At 53.7% G+C, this 19,246-nt stretch overlaps 1 protein-coding gene across 1 annotated transcript in view; it reads left to right on the forward strand.

The window, feature by feature from the left end:
• The window catches only part of RPS6KA2 (ribosomal protein S6 kinase A2), a 160,867-nt gene that overhangs the window by 87,204 nt on the left and 54,417 nt on the right, over positions 1-19,246 (forward strand). Inside the window, exons 4-8 of the mRNA XM_082634373.1 lie at positions 5,829-5,909; positions 8,150-8,229; positions 11,036-11,142; positions 14,197-14,234; positions 16,536-16,678. Coding sequence (XP_082490499.1) covers positions 5,829-5,909; positions 8,150-8,229; positions 11,036-11,142; positions 14,197-14,234; positions 16,536-16,678 — 449 coding nt within the window. The remainder of the gene's footprint in view (positions 1-5,828; positions 5,910-8,149; positions 8,230-11,035; positions 11,143-14,196; positions 14,235-16,535; positions 16,679-19,246) is intronic.

Genomic DNA, 19,246 nt, shown 5'->3' on the forward strand with positions numbered 1-19,246 from the left:
AGCCACAAGTACAGGGTTGACGTGAAGTGTAAAAGATTTTAATTTATCACTGATGTCTACGGTTTATTAGTGAATCTCAAAATAGTCTAGGACGTTTGGGTTTTTCCATCTATACGGTCAAGCCCCGCTCGATTCCAGACTCACATGTCTCATGCCAGAGAGTAAATATCACAGGGAGTGGCCTGGCTCCAGACCCTGTGCCAGTCCAGAACACCCAGCGGGAGATTACTGGGGACGTTTCGCCTCAGGCTGGCGTGTCTCACCATTTCTGTAACTCGTTGGCACGGTAGCAATGGAAGGATGAAGGAAACATCTCTCTGGGCTTTTTTTTTTTTTTTTTTTTTATGCATCTGAGTCTTGGAACTCAAAATCCCTTGGAATCCTTAGCCTCCAGGGGCAGCTTGAACTGCTCAGCATCAGAAATGAAGCACTTGCTCTCATGTCGGTTTTCTTTCTTGGTGGAGGGACTCTGCAGCTGCCCGTCGGATGGCTGAGGCACCGTTCAGGGCCTTTCCCTCCATCCCTGGTGGCCCGAGTGACTGCCGCCACCCAGAGAGGGCGGTGGTGAGGTCTGGTGCCGGTTCAGCCCGGCAAAGCCAGAACTTGCAGACCCGGAGATGCCCAGTCACCTTTGCAGAGCTGGCCTCACGCCTGCTGTTTCACATCTGAAGGGCATTGCCTGTGTGACAGCTGTCCTTGCGCACCGTGTTAGCTTGGCCCCGGTCAGTTCCCCCGTTGGCCGTCTGCAGTGATAAAATCCTGCGCCTCCATGAACACAGCCTTTCCCTTTTCCTGCCACCTTGGACCCAGTATGCTTGTGTTTCAGCAGTTTATGCCCCGGGGGTCAGCCTTACCAAACATGTTTGTGAAGGCATCTTCCCCAAAGCGATGTGTCTTATCTGTGCTCCATTAGGTTCACTGTTGGGGCTGGAGTCTTGGTTTCTCCTCTGTTACTTTAGACAGAATAAGAGTATTTAGATAGTGTGTGTATTTAGGCTCCTGGCCCTTTTTCTGTTTGTTTCAGATAATCTCTGAATTTTTTGTCTGCCTTTTAATTTTATGACCTTTTGGATGGGAAATCTGTTTGGTAACTCAGTCTATCACTCTCTCCTAGGTTATTTCTTCCACTGCTTTTATTTAAAACAAAGATTCCCACCCAGACATCAGATGAGTATTCATCTTTGTTACCATTTTTACAGCTTGTTTTTTTTTTAACACTTCCCTCTTTAATCGATCTTGGATTTATTGTTGTGTAAAATGTAGGGAAGAAATATGTATTTATTTTACCCCTATAACTGGACAGCCCCTTGGAAATTTGAATGTAAGCATCTTTTTCTAATTTTGTCACCAGGCTTATTGTGGCCTTTGCTTTCCATGACAAATACTATCTTCAGATACGTAAGTAACACTAAGCAGTGTTCCTCATTCCAAAGAGGTCTGAACCCAAGATAATAACATCAGTCCCATTTAGAGGATTTTTAGATTTTCTTAACCAAAGTCAAAGAGTGAGCTTTGCAAGGAGATGGCAGGACGGGGGTGGGAACACAGTGTCCCGGTCCCCTGCCACCTGCTTCACCAGATCACGTCATGGGGGTGGGAGTGGACCAGGGCTTCTCCCCAGAGGAGGACGTGCCTGGGGGTGGCAGTACATGGGGGTGACAGAAGACTGTCTCCCGCGGGCCCTTCTCAGCCGGCTCCGCTCCCTGAGGCAAAGGACGCAGGAGTCTGAGGCAAAGGACGCAGGAGCCTGAGATGCGTCGGATGAGGTTCCCACCATGAAGAGCCCGTGGGTCCGCACAGCAGCTGCTCAGAGAGGCGTCTTGTTGGCCAGGGTTGGGAGGGGCGGCCCCAGGCCCCCTGTCACTGACGCATCCCCCCTTCCTTCCTGTGACCCTGTCCCACCCAAGGTCTCCTTCTCAGCCTGCGCATGTGTTTGGAGAGACGTCTTTCGGATCCCACTGCTTATGTGGGATCCCGTTCTCCCTTCAGGGTCTTTAGCTGGCATCCTCTGCGTCTTTTATTGAATGAATGGGTCTCAGCTTTTGCTTCTGTTGACTCTCCTGAAACCCTTTCTCTGCTGTTCTCTGTGGCAGAGCCACTGGAACCTGTAGCTCGGGATAGACAGGAAGTGGAGCGACTCCTGGTACCATCTGCCTGGGAACTGTCTGCTTCTGCCCCCTTTGTTCATTCTCCTAAGTGGTGGCCGTGCCGGGGTGTCCACGGCCAGAACTCCCAAGGGATGGGCTTGTGTTGGGGACGTGTCCTGATGGAGCTTCACAGATGCTGCCATAAAACCTTCTCTCTGGTGTAGCTGCAGTCGTGTTCAACAACAGACCCTCTTATTTTTACCTCTACCATAAACTACTTTTTAAAGAATGAATAGATGAAATGTGTTTTAATGAAGAAGCATATCAAAACTTCTTAAAACGACACCAAAAAAAGCCACCCAGAGACACTGACCTCTCCTCGGGTCTTGCTTGCTCACCAACGCCATCACACACCCGGTGTCTCGCCTCCCTCCAGGGGTGAAAACAGTCATGGCTGCGTCCCCAGCGGAGGAGTGCTGCCCTCCCGGGGCCCCTGAAGGTGGCACCCATGGAGACTCCCCCGGGCGCTTGGCCCCCGCTGCCCCAGGCGCACAGCCCTCGGGAGGCTCCCCTGCTTCCCTCTTCACACTGTGGCCTCCAGACTCCCGCTTGCCGGGGCAGCTCTGTGTCCTGTGTGCCAGTGCTCGGCCCTTCCAGCGTCTCAGGGATTCGGGGCCACTGAAGTCATAGGGGTCTGTATCGGACCGGGAACAGCCAAGCATAAGAGCAGAGAGGAAGGTCAGGGAAAAGCCCTTGACTCTTATCATGCAGTGAAGCTGACTCCACTTACTAGGCAGTAAAATGACCCCAGCGCAGGCATGGCCTTGGCTGTGGGACCAGCACCGTCGTGCTCACACGCTACCCGTTGTTCTCGTCATGACCCCGTGAGGCAGGTACCATCTTCAACCCAGATTACAGAGGAGGAAGGTGAGCAGGGAGCCACCTGTGTGCTGGGAGAGACGGAGCCTGGGTGTGTGTGCTCCAGGCCACGGGCCCCGGGCTCTCAGCCACAGACCCACCGGGAAGGTGAGCGGCCAGGGCACCAAAGCAGAGGTGGACCCCAGGGAGCCTGAGCACCTGAGTGTGAAAGAGGAAGCCAGTCATGGAGCAAAATGCAGGAGACTGTCCTGGGGCCCAGGGACAGGAAGGACTTCTGTTCTCTTTAACTGTGATAAAATATACATAATAGTACCAAACGTAAGGTAAATAGCTAGTGGGAAGCAGCCGCATAGCACAGGGAGATCAGCTCGGTGCTTTGTGACCGCCTGGAGGGGTGGGATAGGGAGGGTGGGAGGGAGAGGCAAAAGGGAGGGGATATGGGAACGTATGTATATGTATAACTGATTAAATTTGTTATAAAGCAAAAAAAAATAAAAAAATAAAAAAATATATATACATAATAGGATATCCATCATTTTAACCATTTGTAAGTGGTGTTAGTAAATACATTTGCAACATTGTATAACCATCACCGCTATCTATACCCCAGACTTTCTCATCATCCCGAGCAGAAGCTCTGTCCCCATTAGAACAACTCCCCACTTCCCTCCTCCAGCCCCTGGCACCTACCCTTCTACTTTCTGTCTCTATGAATTTGACTTCTCCAGGGACCTCATAAAGTAGAATTATATGGTATTTGTCCTTTTATGTCTGGCTTACTTCGCTTGGTGTAGTGTTCTTAAGGTTTATCCCTGCTGTAGTGTGTGTCAGAGTTTTATTTTTTAGGGCTGAGTGATAGTCCATTGCGTGGACAGACTCCCTTTTGCTTATTCAGGCATCCATCAGTGGACCCTTGGGTTGCTGCCATATTTTTGCTATGGTGAATAATACTGCTGTGAATGTGGGTGTCCAGTATCTGTTGGAATTCCTGTTTTCAGTTCTTTGGGGAATGGAATTGCTGGGTCACATGGTATTTCTGTGTTTAACTTTGTGAGGAACTGCCAAACTGTTTTCTACAGTGGCTGCACCATTTTACATTCCCACCAACTTCTCCACATCCTCACCTACGCTTGTTACTTTCTATTATTTGTGGGGTTTTTTTTTATTATAGCCATCCTTTGGGAGGGACTTTTTAAATAACACTTTAAAAGTACATATCATAAGACCAAAGTATGAACGACTTAAATACTTGGTCCATACGGTGGTATTCATCATACTTGTCACACTTAGGAATATTTGAGGAAAGTTTCTGCCTTCACACACGCAGGGCTGTAGGACGTCACTCGGACATTGCCCTGGGTGTACCAATTTGCTTGTGGAATCTTGGAGTTGTTCTTATTCTCAAGTGGTGATTTTGTTTGGTTTTTTGTTTATTTTTTCCTCAAAACTAATCCCATCTGTATTCCCAGATGGCTAAACTTTAGGCAATGTCAGCACTGAAAAGAATAATATTGTAATTGGTTATAACACACTCATTTTTAAAAAAAAAATCCATAATCCATAGTTATCCTCAGGAAGAGGAAGAGAAGGGATTTTCCTCTTGATTTCTAGTCCCATCAGAAATGAGAACATTGCCATTTTGTAACCCTAAATGACTCACGCATCCTTGATCCGTATAAGCAAGGATCGTATATGTAAGCTAACGGATGAAGGATTGTAAGGGAACCCACAGGTCATTCCATACCAAAATATCACCCCTCACGTTATTTGTTACTTACAAGGGGATGTACACATCTTTGCAGTGAGAGGCTGATGACTTGACCCAGTGGAATTTAGCATCACTGAGCAAGGGTAGTGCGGCACCCCTCCCCGCATCTGCTGCACCTTGAGGTCTGCAGCATCACCCGGGAGGTATTTTTGCCAAAAATGTTTAGCCTTGGGGCTTCCCTGGTGGCGCAGTGGTTGAGAGTCCGCCTGCTGATGCAGGGGACGCGGGTTCATGCCCCGGTCCGGGAAGATCCCACATGCCGCGGAGCAGCTGGGCCTGTGAGCCATGGCCGCTGAGCCTGCGCGTCCGGAGCCTGTGCTCCGCAACGGGAGAGGCCACAACAGTGAGAGGCCCGCGTACCGCCAGAAATATATATATATATATTTAGCCTCAACCTTATAAAGCCTCCAGACCTAACCTCGGTTTATAAGAAATATAGGAGTTAGAGCAACCAGTAAAGAAACAATAAGACACACGTAGGAACAATCTACAAGAAAACTGACCTGGACTTAACCGAAAAGCCCACAAAAAGCACAGGGGAAAAAAAGATGCGGGACCATTGTATTCTAGAAGCAAAAGGAATAAGGAAATATAACAACCAGATCTAACATGTGAACCTTGACCGAATCCGAGGTTGGAAAAAATAACAGCTATAAATGACATGGCAGGACGGGCAGGATTGGAATATGTACCAGATGTTAGATGATATTATGGAATGCTGGTGAATGTTCTTCAGGGCGACAGTCACGTTAGGGTTATGTAAGAGATTACCCTGTTCTTAGGGAATGCTGCATGTAAATGCACCTAGGCGTCAAGTGTCACAGCGTCGACAATATATTGTCAGATTTGTGGCTAAAATGTGTGTATGTGTGTGGAAAGAGAGGGAGATAGAGAGGGGGGAGAGAACATGTATCGAAATGTAAGCAGTTGTTGAGTCTATAGGTGGAGGACTCAGGGGAGGCCATTCCACCTACTCTTTCAACTTTTGTGTATGTTTGAAAAGTTTGTACAAAAAGTTGGGGGAAATTATTTATATCTAATGTCTTGTGTTTCACATCCTGCCTTTGAAAGCCTTCGATTTTTCTGTCTTGCAGTTCGGGACCGAGTCAGATCGAAGATGGAGAGAGACATTTTGGCAGAAGTGAATCACCCTTTCATCGTAAAGCTTCATTACGGTAAAGGGAGGGAAAAAAATTCCCAGCTGTTGAGAGGACCTAGACCAACCCTCCCCCAAATCGGAGGAAATCGGCATCGATTCCTTGTCTCAGCGTCCGGCGCTGTCTGGGGTGGAGCTTTCTCCCCCCGGGTTCCTGAGCCTCAGATTCTTCTTCTCTGGGGGAGGAAGATGCCCTGTTTCATCTCGAAAAACCGAATCTGAGGGAGCGAGAGGTTACCCTTAATTAAATGATCAACATGGAGAAAGTGGTTTTAAAAAAAGGTCTCAACCTAGATGGGGTGAATGTATGACATATTTTTGTGTTGTTTCAGAGTAAAGTGCCTATGACCCCATAGTTTCTTTAAACCAGAATGGTAACATCTCCTGCATTTTAAGTAAAGACTATATTTTAGACATTTGAAAGACGGTAGAGCCCTCAAAACTGCCTTTCAAGGTAGGCTATTGTTTCCATTTCTCAGAAGAGAAAACTGAGACTCAGATGGAATAATTCTGATTTCTGAGGCCACATATCTGCAATGCCACACAAGGCTTCTTCGTTTGCTTTCTGCCATTTTACCTCCTCGGAGAAGCAATAAGTGAAATCTTCAAATTAAAAATAATGAGATGGCGGCTCCAGAGTCATGGCAGACTGCATTACAGCTTTGTGCCCTAATTGAGTAATTAATGTGGGCGAAGCGCTGGGCACAACAAGGACAAGTCCCGTACCTTGTTGGTACAGGGTTCGGGGGCGGGCACAGTTGGAGGAGACTGTCCGTGACTTTCACCCACGTCGGGAGTGAAGGCATGAACACACGCAAAGGCAGGAGGACAGAGCTCTTTGCTCGTGAACTTCTGATATTCCTAAGAAGACAGTGTAGAAAGTCCTGTTTGGAAAGCACGGGGCCTCTCCTTTCAGAAATAATAAGAGCCAACATGGATGTGACCTTGCGGGCAGCCGCGTGGTGACCAGATCCCTCGGGCCACGGGCAGGTGCCCTTAGATCCCAACGGTGGCGGCAGGCTGACCCCCCTCTATCACACGGCCGCCTCAGTGCTGCTGATTCGCTGGTGTCAGGTCCGATCCAGGTGTCGTTTCGGTTGGTTTCCCGGGTGTTTTTCTGAAGCAGTTGAGAACTGGGGTCTTGCAGAGATTTTTAAAGGCATCCTCCACGTGACCTCTGTGATGGATCACAAGCTACTTGTCCTCTGTCTGCCTGTCAAGCCCTAGGACGGAGCATTCATCCACGCTGCAGTTTACACCATTCTGACAAAGGGGTTTCTAGTTAGAGGCTTTATGTTTCTAAAACCCCAACAGTTATAATGCTTCTGGCATTGACTTTTAGAAAATGAAAAGTTCCCAAGTGTGTGGGGATGTCAGCACCCCTTCCAGCCATACTTCCTTTGCGTGTAAAATAGATGCCACGTGCCAGACCAGCGGGAACATTGAACTGACCATCCAGTAGCCACGGTGGTCGGTTTCTCTTGAGCCTCACACGCATGCACCGTGCCCCCTCTGACCAAGGCGTGCCCTTGCTGGTGGCGGGCGGGGCCTGACCCGGGAGCTCCATGCCCATAACTGTGGCCCTCAGGGGCCACAGGGAGAGCACGAGCGTTGCTGCTGCCGGGTACAGGCAGCTGGGCCGACCCGTCCCCGGCGCAGCCGTCAAAGAAGGAACAGGTGGTGGGTATCCTTGAGCCCTGAGCTGTACCGAGCACAGTTCCACAGGAGGGGGAGGGGACTCGTCCCAGATGTCGCGGTGATCACCCTGCTGCTCACCAGCCACCTTCCAGCAAAGCCAAGTCTCTAACAAGACACGGTTGTGCCCAAAGCCCCGTGTCGGTAGTGGTGATGAGAGCAAGTGGAACCTACACATACTTTTCTCCATGTGTCTTTCAATCCCTTTGTGATTAAAAAAAGGCAGGAAGAAGGAGAGGGAGGGAAGGAAGAAGGAAGGAAAGAGGAAGGAGGCGGGGAAGGGGCGGGGAGAGGAGGAGAAATAACCTCCAGACCATGAAGAAAAGTGAGAGAGACAGAACTCCTCACCGTCCACTCCCTTCCCCAAGTCCTGCCCTCACTCTGCTGTGCGGTCTCCAGCCCGGCCCCAGTCCTGTTTCTGAAATGACCCAGGGTTACAGGCTACGCGGTGTTGTTTGAGCCAACAAGAGACGGGCTTTTTGCACTCAGAGCCTGGACCCAGGGGATTGATGTCCACCGCAGGGGACCATGACACCGAATGCTCTCAACTCTCTCCTTCCGCAGCCTTCCAGACAGAGGGAAAACTCTATCTGATTCTGGACTTCCTGCGCGGAGGAGACCTCTTCACCAGGCTCTCCAAAGAGGTACACGGAGTGCGGGCTGTGGGTTTCTGCCTAGAATTCGAGGGACAGGAGAGCACGGGGCAGGGTGGGGTGTGTGTGCGTGCGTGTGTGTGTGGTGTGTGCGAGAGAATGTATGAAAGTGCGTGTACATGCACGCACATTGTGTGGTGGGTGGCGTGTGTATGTGTAAGTGTGTGTGTGGTGTGTGTATGTACTTGGTGTGAGGGCGTATGGTGTGTGGTGTGTGCGTGTGTTTTAAAGATGTCTCACAAGTCACACAGGGAAGAAATCTGTTGTCCTGGAAAGATCTTAAGAAAACGGACTCTTCCCAAGACCCCCGTGGAGCTCTAGAACCTTCCCTGTGTAGAGCAGATGGAAACTTGATTTATGTTACATAGGGAAGACTTTATGTCACAACGTTTCACTTTCCACCGTAGGAAGACGCTATTAACACGCTGACCACACATCCTGGGAGGGGCGTCGGGAGCGTCTAATTAGGGCTTCACCCATGAGCGCTCCGTGACCCCCAGGGCTTGTCCTTGACCCCCACTACCTGACTTAGGAACATTCCAGGATGTCTTGCAGCGCAACGTGAAAGCTCTCTGGCCCCTGCTTCATGGGATGGAAAACCCAGCATCCTGCTCGAGGCAGTGATAATGCCAGGCTTTTAATCCTGTTGATTCTGTATAAAGTTTCCTTTATACAGAAGAGAGCATGATGAAGGTGACAGCGTGTTGACACGATGCACAGAACAGGTTCCCGGCCCTTCTGACGCAACCTCAGCCGGCACCGGGGTTCTTACTGGGCTGTAACGGGGTTCGGGCTGCCCTCCCCCTTTCCTCACCGCCCACTTTTTCAGCAGGAGGTCCCTCCATCCTGTGTGAAACTCCAAAGTGCAGTCAATCAAGGTGGAGCGTCAGTGGGGTCCCCAAGACCTCGAGCTGCTCTCTCCCTGTTTCCTGATGGTCCCTCGGGCAATGGCACAATTGACGTATTGGACTCTTGGTGATAGAGGTTGAAAGCACGGGCTGGAGGATTCAGATCCAAGTTCTCCAAAAGCCCTTTCGGATCAGGTCTCTGGTCCCTTAACCTGCCTCACAGCTGAGCTCACGTTTCCAAAGATGGCGAATCATTGACCTCAGCCAGTTTCTCATCTGATGCCTATTGATTTGCTTCCTTCCCACCCCCGCCAAAGGAAGTCAGGCCACTGGGGGTTGGTCTGTCCAGCATCCAGTGTGACACACCCTGTTGTTGGGCTTCTTGACCAAAAAGGCAACACGCAAGGTACCCGTAGGACCCTTTATTTCAGAGTAGAAGTGAAGTTGTCCAGCCTGGGCTCAACAGGGTCTCAGAGTTCACAGAAACACAGGAAATGAATGATACCCTAACCCTAACCCTAACCCTAACCCTGTGTAAAAAAGTATTTCCCTTCCATTGTCTTCACCGAGCCCACTAGACAGCATCCTTGTGTGTGTCGGTCTCCGTACTGACTGCCTTCAGGAACTCACATCCATGGGTGTTTCATTCCCATAGAGAAACCCTTTGCATTTGCACTTGGTGGCCACGCAGATCTGTGCCCTAAGAGCAGCCAAGGAGAGTAATATGGCTGCCCCTGAGCACTAAGCTGTAGACGTGCCTGTGTGGTTATACACAGAGATGGAGAAAGTCGGGCCAAAGAGAATTCGACAGCCAGCAGGATTTCCTACAGGGAAATCCTTCTCACAGGGAAGCCCACTGAGTATGCTAACCAATTTAGAAAAGAAATACCCAGCCAGGAAAGGTGCCGCCGGTCAAGTGTGGAAGACAGAACAGGAGATTCCAGAGGCCAGAGGGGCAGCGAGGGTTGGTGGCACCCAAGTGTCATCCAGGACTTGGAGTGCATGTCCTCCCCACTGGGAGGCATCCCTTTTGTGAAATGGATGTGCTCCACCTTCATTAGCCTGATGTATTCACTGTTCAGTTCCCCAAATTGCCCTTATTCTGATTCTGAGCTTCCCAGGCAACCTCCTGATCATGTATTGATTTTTCACGCGTCTGCCTTCAGAGAGAATTCAGTCATGACGTGGATTTCTAGTCTCTGTGACATTCATTTCTCATGGGGCGGGTAAAGAATGGTTTCTGATATCATCTGGCTTGCTGGTAAGGTGACTACAAAATTACATGCTGGTTCTCACAACCGCAGGGACAGGGAAACAGTAGGAGACAATGACCTTGAGGTCTGCTAGGCGCCATGGCCTCGTGTGTGTTTTAGCTAAACCAGGGTCCCTCTCCCGCCAGCCTCTCCGGCAAGGGGCACCCACCGATGCTACACGGGTGGGTTGTATTTGGTAAGACTCGTCCCGCTCTGGGGAGATGTCAGTTCCTAGTTTGCATAAACCCAAGGGGTGAAGAGGTGAACTTGAAGGAGGAGGGATGACATTTGAGACGTATTTTCGGTAAATCCTTCAGGCCTGTTTATTGTCAGACCTTCACAGTGTGGTGTAGTTTTTTGTATTAAAGTGTTATATCAGAAGCACGCATATTAAAACATAAACCCAGAAATACACTCCAGAGCTGCATGGTTTGTGGGGCAAGAAAGCTCGGGGGAGGGAACTCTGCCCAGGGCTCCGCCCACAAGGCCTAGTCGCTGTGTGAGGAGTGCCCCCTCCCCTTCACGGGTCCTAAAACTTTGCTGACAGCTCACGTTTCCATTGTAGCAGTTGGAAGAGCCTTGTCTGGGGGCCGCGGTCTGCAGAGCGGAGCGCAGTCTTGGTGGGGCTGAGTGCCTCTCTGTCTTTAACGCCAGCAGCCGCAGCGCAGGCTGAGGTCTTGTCCTCTCTCCCGCCAGGTGATGTTCACGGAGGAGGACGTCAAGTTCTACCTGGCCGAGCTGGCCCTGGCGCTAGACCACCTGCACAGCCTGGGGATCATCTACAGAGACCTGAAGCCGGAAAAGTGAGTGCGGACGAGGCGGGGTGGGGCCCTCTTGCTGCCCACGTCGCCTTGTCCCTGTACTTAATTCCCCAGTGAGGCCGTAGCCTGGGGACATTCCGGTGCTGGCACCCCACAGGCAGGGATTCCACATGCCCGCCCCTGGAAAGGTGCCCAGACATAGGTGTGGCTTGTGCTGATATGTGTGGGATGGTCCCAGCCTATTCTCACCTGACCCTCATAACACCCCCCAAGGGAGGCTGGGCAGGTAGAGGAGGCTGGGCAGGTGGAGAGGGCCGGGCACGTGGGGAGGCTGGGCAGGTAGAGGAGGCTGGGCAGGTGGAGAGGGCTGGGCAGGTAGGGGAGGCTGGGAGGTGGCGGAGGCTGGGCAGGTAGCGGAGGCTGGGCAGGTAGGCAGCCCACCATTCCTCCTCCCACACCCCCTGCCCTCCCTCCTAGGTGGGCCCCATCCTGCACTGGGAATGTCTCACATGCCATGTCCTCGCTAGTTTGCGTCTTCTGTGCCAGTCTCTTCCCCACCTCCACCTCCACCTCCACCTTGGAAAGCCCTTTCAGCTGTCTTGACAGACCCATTTCTAGGTGACGAGTCAGATGAGCCTTTCTGACCTTTTCTAAAAGACAGTGGCAGCCGATACCCAGCCCAAATTCCAATAAGGTCTGTGTGTCGTTGGCTGTGATCACCTGTGATGTCATCTCCAGGACGTTCGGCTAAAGTCCCTCCAAATAATAGTGTTCTTATTTCAGGTTTTCCTCCTGCTGTTTTCTGTGTCGAGCTGCCACAGACTAGGAGGGGCCCGCTGAAGAGGAAGGACCTAGAGGATCTAGAGGAGGATCTAGAGGATCTAGAGGAGGACCTAGAGGATCTAGAGGATATTCTGCTTTCAGTTCATTTGGTTGACCTGACAGTGGTCCCTGCAGCGAAGTTGATGATTTTCTCCCTCTGGCCTGTGACGTGGTCGTTAACGGCCCCCTGTCCCCCTATACACTGAGGTCCTTGCCTGCCCCTGCATATGTGGGGCCTGGTGGGACCCCAAGGCTTGGAGCACAAGGCAGCCCAGGCCCTGAGGGCACAGGAAGTATATCCCAGCCCTTGTTCCTGGTCCCTTAACTTCTTCACCTGCAGGGAACTGAGAAAAATGCGAACTCTGCTCTGAGAAGTGGCAGTCGTTTAAGGGAAACGCCTGGGTTTGCCTAGAGACCAGGAGCGTTGCGTATGTCCCTGATGCAAAGCGTATTTGCCTGTGACCAGAGGGAAGTGCTCCCCACGCACGGCTTCAGCTTAACCACCAGCTGGGTAGAGCGTCACTGGCTGCACGTGTAAATGATGTTTAAGTAACCATGAGAGGCCCTCTCCTGAGTATCCCCATACTAAGAGCCACGTCCCGCAAACTCAGCATCGCCTTCAGAAAACAGGCGCTGAGGCCACTGTCACAGCCAGCTCAGCTGACCTGCTCACCCCTGCTGTGGGCTCTGCCCCATGAAGGCAGCACCCCGATTCTCCCTCTAGTTAAAGGTCAAAGGGATCTTTATAGTTAAAAATAGTAATATGTAATTGCAGGATTGAAGAAAAAGGATTTTGTTGTCCATTAGAATTAGAAGGGAATTAATCTTGGAAGTTGCTCACTTCTGGGCAAAGATTAAGTATAACTGAAAAGCAGAGATAAGAACATTTGCTTCTTTCATTATAAATTGTCATCTTAATTATACACTGTAACTTTTTCCTTCCCATTTCCATAAAATAATAGGTATGATTTTTATTCCCATGGCAGATTTTTTTAAATTGTGGTAAGATAAACATGACATAAAATTTACCACCTTGACTGTTTTCAAGTGCACAGTTCAGTCGTGTTCAGAGCATTCACACCATTTGTGCAATCGTCTCCACCATCCATCTCCCAGACTTCTTTCATCCTGCAAAATTGACACCCTGTCCCATGAAACACTAACTCCCCACCACCCTCCCCCAGCCCCTGGCACCCTCCCTTCTATTTTCTGTCTCTGTGGATCTGACTGCTCTAGGGACCACATGTAAGTAGGATCACACAGTATTTGTCCTTTTGTGGCTGGCTTATTGCACTCGGCGTGGTGTCCTCGAGGTCCATCCATGTGGTAGCCTGTGTCAGAACTTCCTTCCTTTCCCAGATGTGTCTAAGGTACCACATATTAATCCTCACAGCCCACGTCCTGGTCTCTTTAGGTCCGGGCTGGTGCCTCCCAGGAGCTGGTGGAACAGAGTTTAATTACAGCAAAGAAAGGAACAGGGCAAGCCAGGAGCCCTGGGGACCTGTGGGCTGATGGGCTGGAGAAGGGCCTCGTGGAAGGCTCGCCTGCGTCCATCCCCTCAGGCTTTCCCTCCGCCCTCCCGTGGGCGTCAGCCTCGTCGTACTCCAGACAGCTGGGAGGAACAGGGCAGTGCTCCCCGTGGGGCATCTGAACGTCAGACGCCTGCACGCCGAGATCATGGCCCAGGGCACCAGGAGGGACCCCGTGGGACCGGCTCCCACAACATGGCTCCCGGGGGCTGAGGCCTGAGGTGTCACAGACTCCCCCGGAGGTCGCAGTGGTCCCCAGGGCCAGGTGGGGCTCGTGGATGGGTCTGGCCAGAAGAGCAGGCTCTAGCCGTCGCGGGCCCGCCTGGGTTCAGGAAGTCCCCTCTGAGCAGCTCTGCGTCTGCACAGGCCAGGGCACTCGCGGACCCTCTCAGGCCCATTCATGCAGAACAGACAGCCTGGGGGGGTCCCCAGACCTTTCCCTGGGCTTGAGAGGGTCTCACACCTGCAGTCCCCAGTGTGAGCCTGCTGAGCCAGGCACAAGAACATGGGGGTGCCCTTTGCACCCCACACACCACGGATGTGCCTGTGCTCCTGACCCAGCAGAAGCTGCTGACTAGGGAAGCAGTGGTCTGAAGGCCACGTCTGCGAACAGCAGGTGACCTGCCGCCCCCCAGCCAGCGTGGAGACTGTTGCCCAAGGGCCTGGGTGGCTCTCCTGGGGTCTCCGAGCCCTTCCGTGTGTCTCGTCTCTTTTAAAGCATCCGTTTTCCTCCTCTTTCTTTCAGCATCCTCCTGGACGAAGAGGGACACATTAAGATCACAGGTTTGTAAAATTCCACCCGCTACCGACCGATGACTTCACCCCGGCGGCCCTGGTACCTGGGGGCCGACTCAGAGCTTAAGCCCTCTCTCTCATCACACCAGCGTGTGCAGACAGGGCTGCCTTCCCCGTGGCCGTGGCTTAGTTCTGTTGGTGTGTGTCTTCCCGGGGACGCTCTCGCTTCCCAGGTCGGCCCTCCTTCCTTATCTCCCTCTGACTTAAGACCCTTCTAGTGCCTTTCCTGCTGACTCTCAGCGTCACTGGATGTTTTGGTCAAGAATCTCATCTTAGCATGTCTGCGGGGCCGATCTCCCCACTGAAACCTCAAACCCCTCCCACTGCCATCGGTTCAGCCAGAACGAGCACCACCACCCCTTGTTCCGTGACACCCACTTGTGCTAATTTCCTCTTGCTGTGTCACAATTACCAACCTCAGTGGCTCAAAGCAGCATCAGCTCATCATCTTAACAGCTCTGATGGCCAGAAATCCAAAACAGGTCTCACAGGGCTAAGATCAAAAGGGGGTGCACTCCTTTGTGGAGGCTCCAGGGGAGGATGGTCCTGTCGCCTCTCCGGCTGCCCACTTCCCTGGGCTCACGGCCCCATCCTCCTCCTTCAGAGCCAGGGGGCAGCACCCCAGTCTCTCTCTGACTCTGGCCTCTGCCCCCAAGTCCATGTAAGGACCTTGTGCTTATTGTGCTTCATCCTGGCGCCCCGGGATAACCTCCCTCCTCGAGATACAGCAGGGCCCCCTCTGCCAGGAAGGTGACCTATTCATAGGTTCCAGGGTTGGGGCATGGACGTCTCTGGGGGCCATTCCGCTGGCCCCCCGCTGGCCGGGTCCTGGCCTGGTCTACCCTCACACCCGCTCCCCGTGTCCACCAGCGGGCTGTCCCTGCGCGAATGCTCCCCCCCGCCTCCAGTGGCCACTGTCTCTGCTTGGGGGGGGCACCTGCTCTTTCCCTGTTCTGTCTGCAGAGCCTCCCGTCCTCTGCTCCTCAGCCCCACGCCGTCTGGTCTCCCTGCTGCCTGTTCCCTTCTCTGGGCTGGTTCACCCCGCTCCTGATGGGGCCCCAGTCCCAGCAGAGTGCCCAGAGCAATTGACAGTTACTGCTCGTTAATGTCAAACAGTGAGACTTCTTAAATTTCTCATGAATTATGCACAAGAGCCTGGCACTCATCTGACAGACCCTGTAGACGGCGACCTCCTGGCAGGGGCTGCACAGGTCCGAGGGCGTCCGCAGTGTCTGCTGGTGGGACCTGCCCCCCTCAATGAGTCCCGTTTGACCTGCTGGGGCCTTCTGTGCCTTGCCACGTGTAGAGCAGCAGAAGAAATGAACCCTTAACAAGCTGAGAAAGTAAACCTGACTTCTACAACGGGTCAAGGCCGTTCAGAAGTGCCAGCGTGGCATTTCGTGGAGATTGAAGGTTCTGCTAGTACTTGACCGGTTTTCTCTGCTGAGTGAGGAACTGCGCGTGTATTATATAAATCTCACGTGTACAGAGGTAGCTGGAATGGGTATGAGCTGCCACGTTAAATTTACGTGTCGTATTATGGAGTTTTGGCTTCCCCGGTTTTAGTCATCGTGGTCAGAGCAGCCCCGAGACTCTGCTGTGCAGAGTGTCACTTCGGCAGCGAGGCAGCGGACCCACGCGGGTGCTGGAGGCTGTCACTGAGCCGTGAGCTCACTGGGTCCTCACGTGGCCCCGGGAAGAAGGCACGTCACCCTTAACCTCACAGATGGCGAACCTGGAGGGCTCTGTGATCTCAGGACCAGCGTGTTCACTGTGTCCTTCACCCACTGGGTGCAGTAACACGGGCACTGGAGGACGGCGGCCTTGGCCGAAGGTCTCGTGGACAAGGTCCAGGGGAGGATACCCCGTGGCAAATGCTCTGAAGCCCCGTCCAGCTTGTCCTCCTTCCCCTCCGTGCCTCACCGGCCGGGACCTCCTGCTCGTACCCCCTTTCCCGCCCTTTCCTTCAGAACTAGCGCCGTCTTCCTGCCTTTCCTTCGGAGTAGCCCCGCAGGCCTCTCCGCTGGGGCCACTGACGTCCAGGGTGTCCTGCTAAAAACAGGCTCCCGGGGAATTGGTGTCGGGCGTCAGGAATGCAGTTTCTGGGCGCCCTCAGGAGCACTCCTGAACGTGTGGGTCCCTATAGAAGCTGACCGGGAGGTGTCGGGTTTGACTCAGCTTCTGCGGGCAGCTCGGCCCCAAGAGGACAGCGGCGGGAGGTGGGCCGGCCGGGCAGCCAGGGCTCCAAGTGCCGCCCGGACACTGAGCGCTGTGTGCTCTTCCTCGTAGACTTCGGGCTGAGTAAGGAGGCCATCGACCACGACAAGAGAGCCTATTCGTTCTGCGGGACGATCGAGTACATGGCGCCCGAGGTGGTGAACCGGCGGGGCCACACGCAGAGCGCGGACTGGTGGTCCTTCGGCGTGCTCATGGTACGGCGTGCTCGTGGTATGGTATGGCGTGCTCGTGGTACGGCGTGCTCGTGGTACGGCGTGCTCGTGGTATGGTACGGCGTGCTTATGGTACGGCGTGCTCGTGGTACGGCGTGCTCGTGGTATGGTACGGCGTGCTCATGGTATGGTATGGCGTGCTCATGGTACGGTGTGCTCATGGTATGGCGTGCTCATGATATGGCATGCTCGTGGCTTGACTTGCTTGTGGTGTGGCATCTGCGGTCCCCAAGGTGCCCGTGTGGCTGTCCCCTGAGCGCCCGCCCGTCCCTGGGGTTCAGAGATCCAGGAGTGACCCGAGGAAAACAGTGCCCGTTGTGTGACTCAGGACAAGGGGGGCCACTGACTCCTGGCCCTAGCATTTCCTGGCAGCCTCCTCTCTGTCCCCCACCCAGACTTCCAGCATCAGGAAACAGAGCTGGGATTCAAGTGAGGATGCAAATGTGTTCAGAGTCAGACCTTTGTACTTAATGCTGTTTCGGGTTTAACATGAGGATTTTAAGGGGCGCAGCTCTCTCCAGATTAAAGATATTTTCTTATTTCAAACACAGAATTCCTCCACTTAGTCAGCAAAATCACCACGAACCAAAATACATGTGGAGCGAAGCATTTGTACATCTGCATCTAGAAACTTGGATTTTCTTTGGGTCATGTGTTCGCAGACGGAGCGTGCAGCAAACTCCGTCTAGCCAGGCGGTCTGTAGTCACAACAGAAGCGGGGTTGGCTGCTGTTGCCGGGCCTCACGGGGTCCTTCCTCTCCTCCCTTCCCCCTCCCCCCACCCATCCCCCGCAGCCGGGCCCTGTGCAGGCAGCCCCTCCAGGCCCGCCGTGCCCTCGGCATGGACCAGACTTCCGAGGCTGTGAGTCTGGCATTGACTGGATGGGAGTAGCGTCGTGGCATTCCCGGCTTGTCAGCCCCCTCCTTGTGCATTTCACAAATGAGGAAACTGAGGCGACGGGAGATTCCGTAGATCCGTCGCTCGGCCAGCACTGGCGTAGCCTCCTTCCCACACACGTGCCTCTCGCCCTGGCCCCGGGACTGCTGGGCTGTGTCCTGCTCATGGTGCAGGGCATCAGCTGGGTGCCCCTAGGCTGGTACCCAGGAGGCCACACTCGGTCTCTCGGTTCTGGTCCCCGGCCCCACGGGCTCGGAAGTGCTGGCTCTGTTGGATTTGTCGGCACGGACGGCTGACCCCTGTCTGTGGGGGGCAGACACGTCAAACCAGCTCAGGAGGCAGTTCCCACGGCTCCGGCCGGGATGCCAGCTCACGGGCGTACAGTAGGTGACGTCACGCCACGTGGGCCAGTGCCCCCGTCTCCAGGGTCAGTGCGTCCTCCGCCCGTCAGCCCCCTACGAGGGAAGTCAGACTGTAATGAGAAGCCTGTTCCCAAAACAGAATCACAACAAGTTAAGCACATTAATACAGGCAAGTGATGGGCCCAAGCTCGCGACCTGACAAGGGCTCCGTGAGCATCAGCTGCCAGGGCGCTGGTGACGCTTGCTGTGTTCGTGGTTATGCAGACCTTGAATGGCCTCTGCTGGGGCGCAGTCCGTCTCCAGGCCAGAAGCCACGGGGACGTCCCGCTCTGCTTACCTTCCCAGCGATCGTCTCTCTTAGATACGTTGGTGAGACCGTCAGGGTCGCCTCTTCCTCTGCAGGGCGACTTTGCGTCCTCGACTCCGCTCCTGTCCACGGGGGTGCTTCCCCGTTACCCTGCCTGGAGGGTGTGTACTGGGGGGCGGGCATGGGGGCCTCGGCACTCTCGCTGTGGGTTTCACCGGAAGTTTGACGTTGTCTTCCCGACACCACATCCCAGGTCCGAGGTTACAGCCCTGCATCTTCGGGAGTGATTCCAATCTTAAGCCCACATCCACCTGAGAAGCACCTTCCTCTGGAGGGTGGGGTGGGCTCCCGGAGGGAGACCACAGGCTTCATCCTGTCCCTGGATCCCAGGGATACTCGCGAAGCCCTTAAAGATGTAGGCTGGGGGCTTCCCTGGTGGCGCAGTGGTTGGGAGTCCGCCTGCCGACGCAGGGGACACGGGTTCGTGCCCCGGTCCGGGAAGATCCCACATGCCGCGGAGCGGCTGGGCCTGTGAGCCATGGCCACTGAGCCTGTGTGTCCGGAGCCTGTGCTGCGCAACGGGAGAGGCCACAACAGTGAGAGGCCCGCGTACCGCAAAAAACAAACAAACTAAAAAAAAGGTAGCGAAGGAGGAGGGACAAGAAAGGGAGGAGGGAAGTGGCCCGTTCTGAGCTGATGCCCCCAGTCAGGCTTCTCCCCACTTGTTTCCTCCACGTCTTTCCCAAGCTCCCCACACTCACTTCTGGAACCTCTTCTGGTTCCCCAGCTGTCGATGGCTGGTGCGTTGCCGCGTCGCTCTTACGGGCCCTGTCATCTTGTGTTGTGAACACGCATATCTGTGAGGGTCTCCCGGGCACAGGGCATGACCTTCACACGTCCCTAGCGCAGGTGGCGGTGCCCGTGCCCAGGAAGGTCTGTGCCCCGAGGGTCCACAGGCAGGGAGAGCAGAGCGGGCCTGGGCTC

This window comes from Mesoplodon mirus (assembly GCF_964341445.2).
Source record: "Mesoplodon mirus genome assembly, chromosome: 10".
Classification (NCBI taxonomy): domain Eukaryota; kingdom Metazoa; phylum Chordata; class Mammalia; order Artiodactyla; family Ziphiidae; genus Mesoplodon; species Mesoplodon mirus.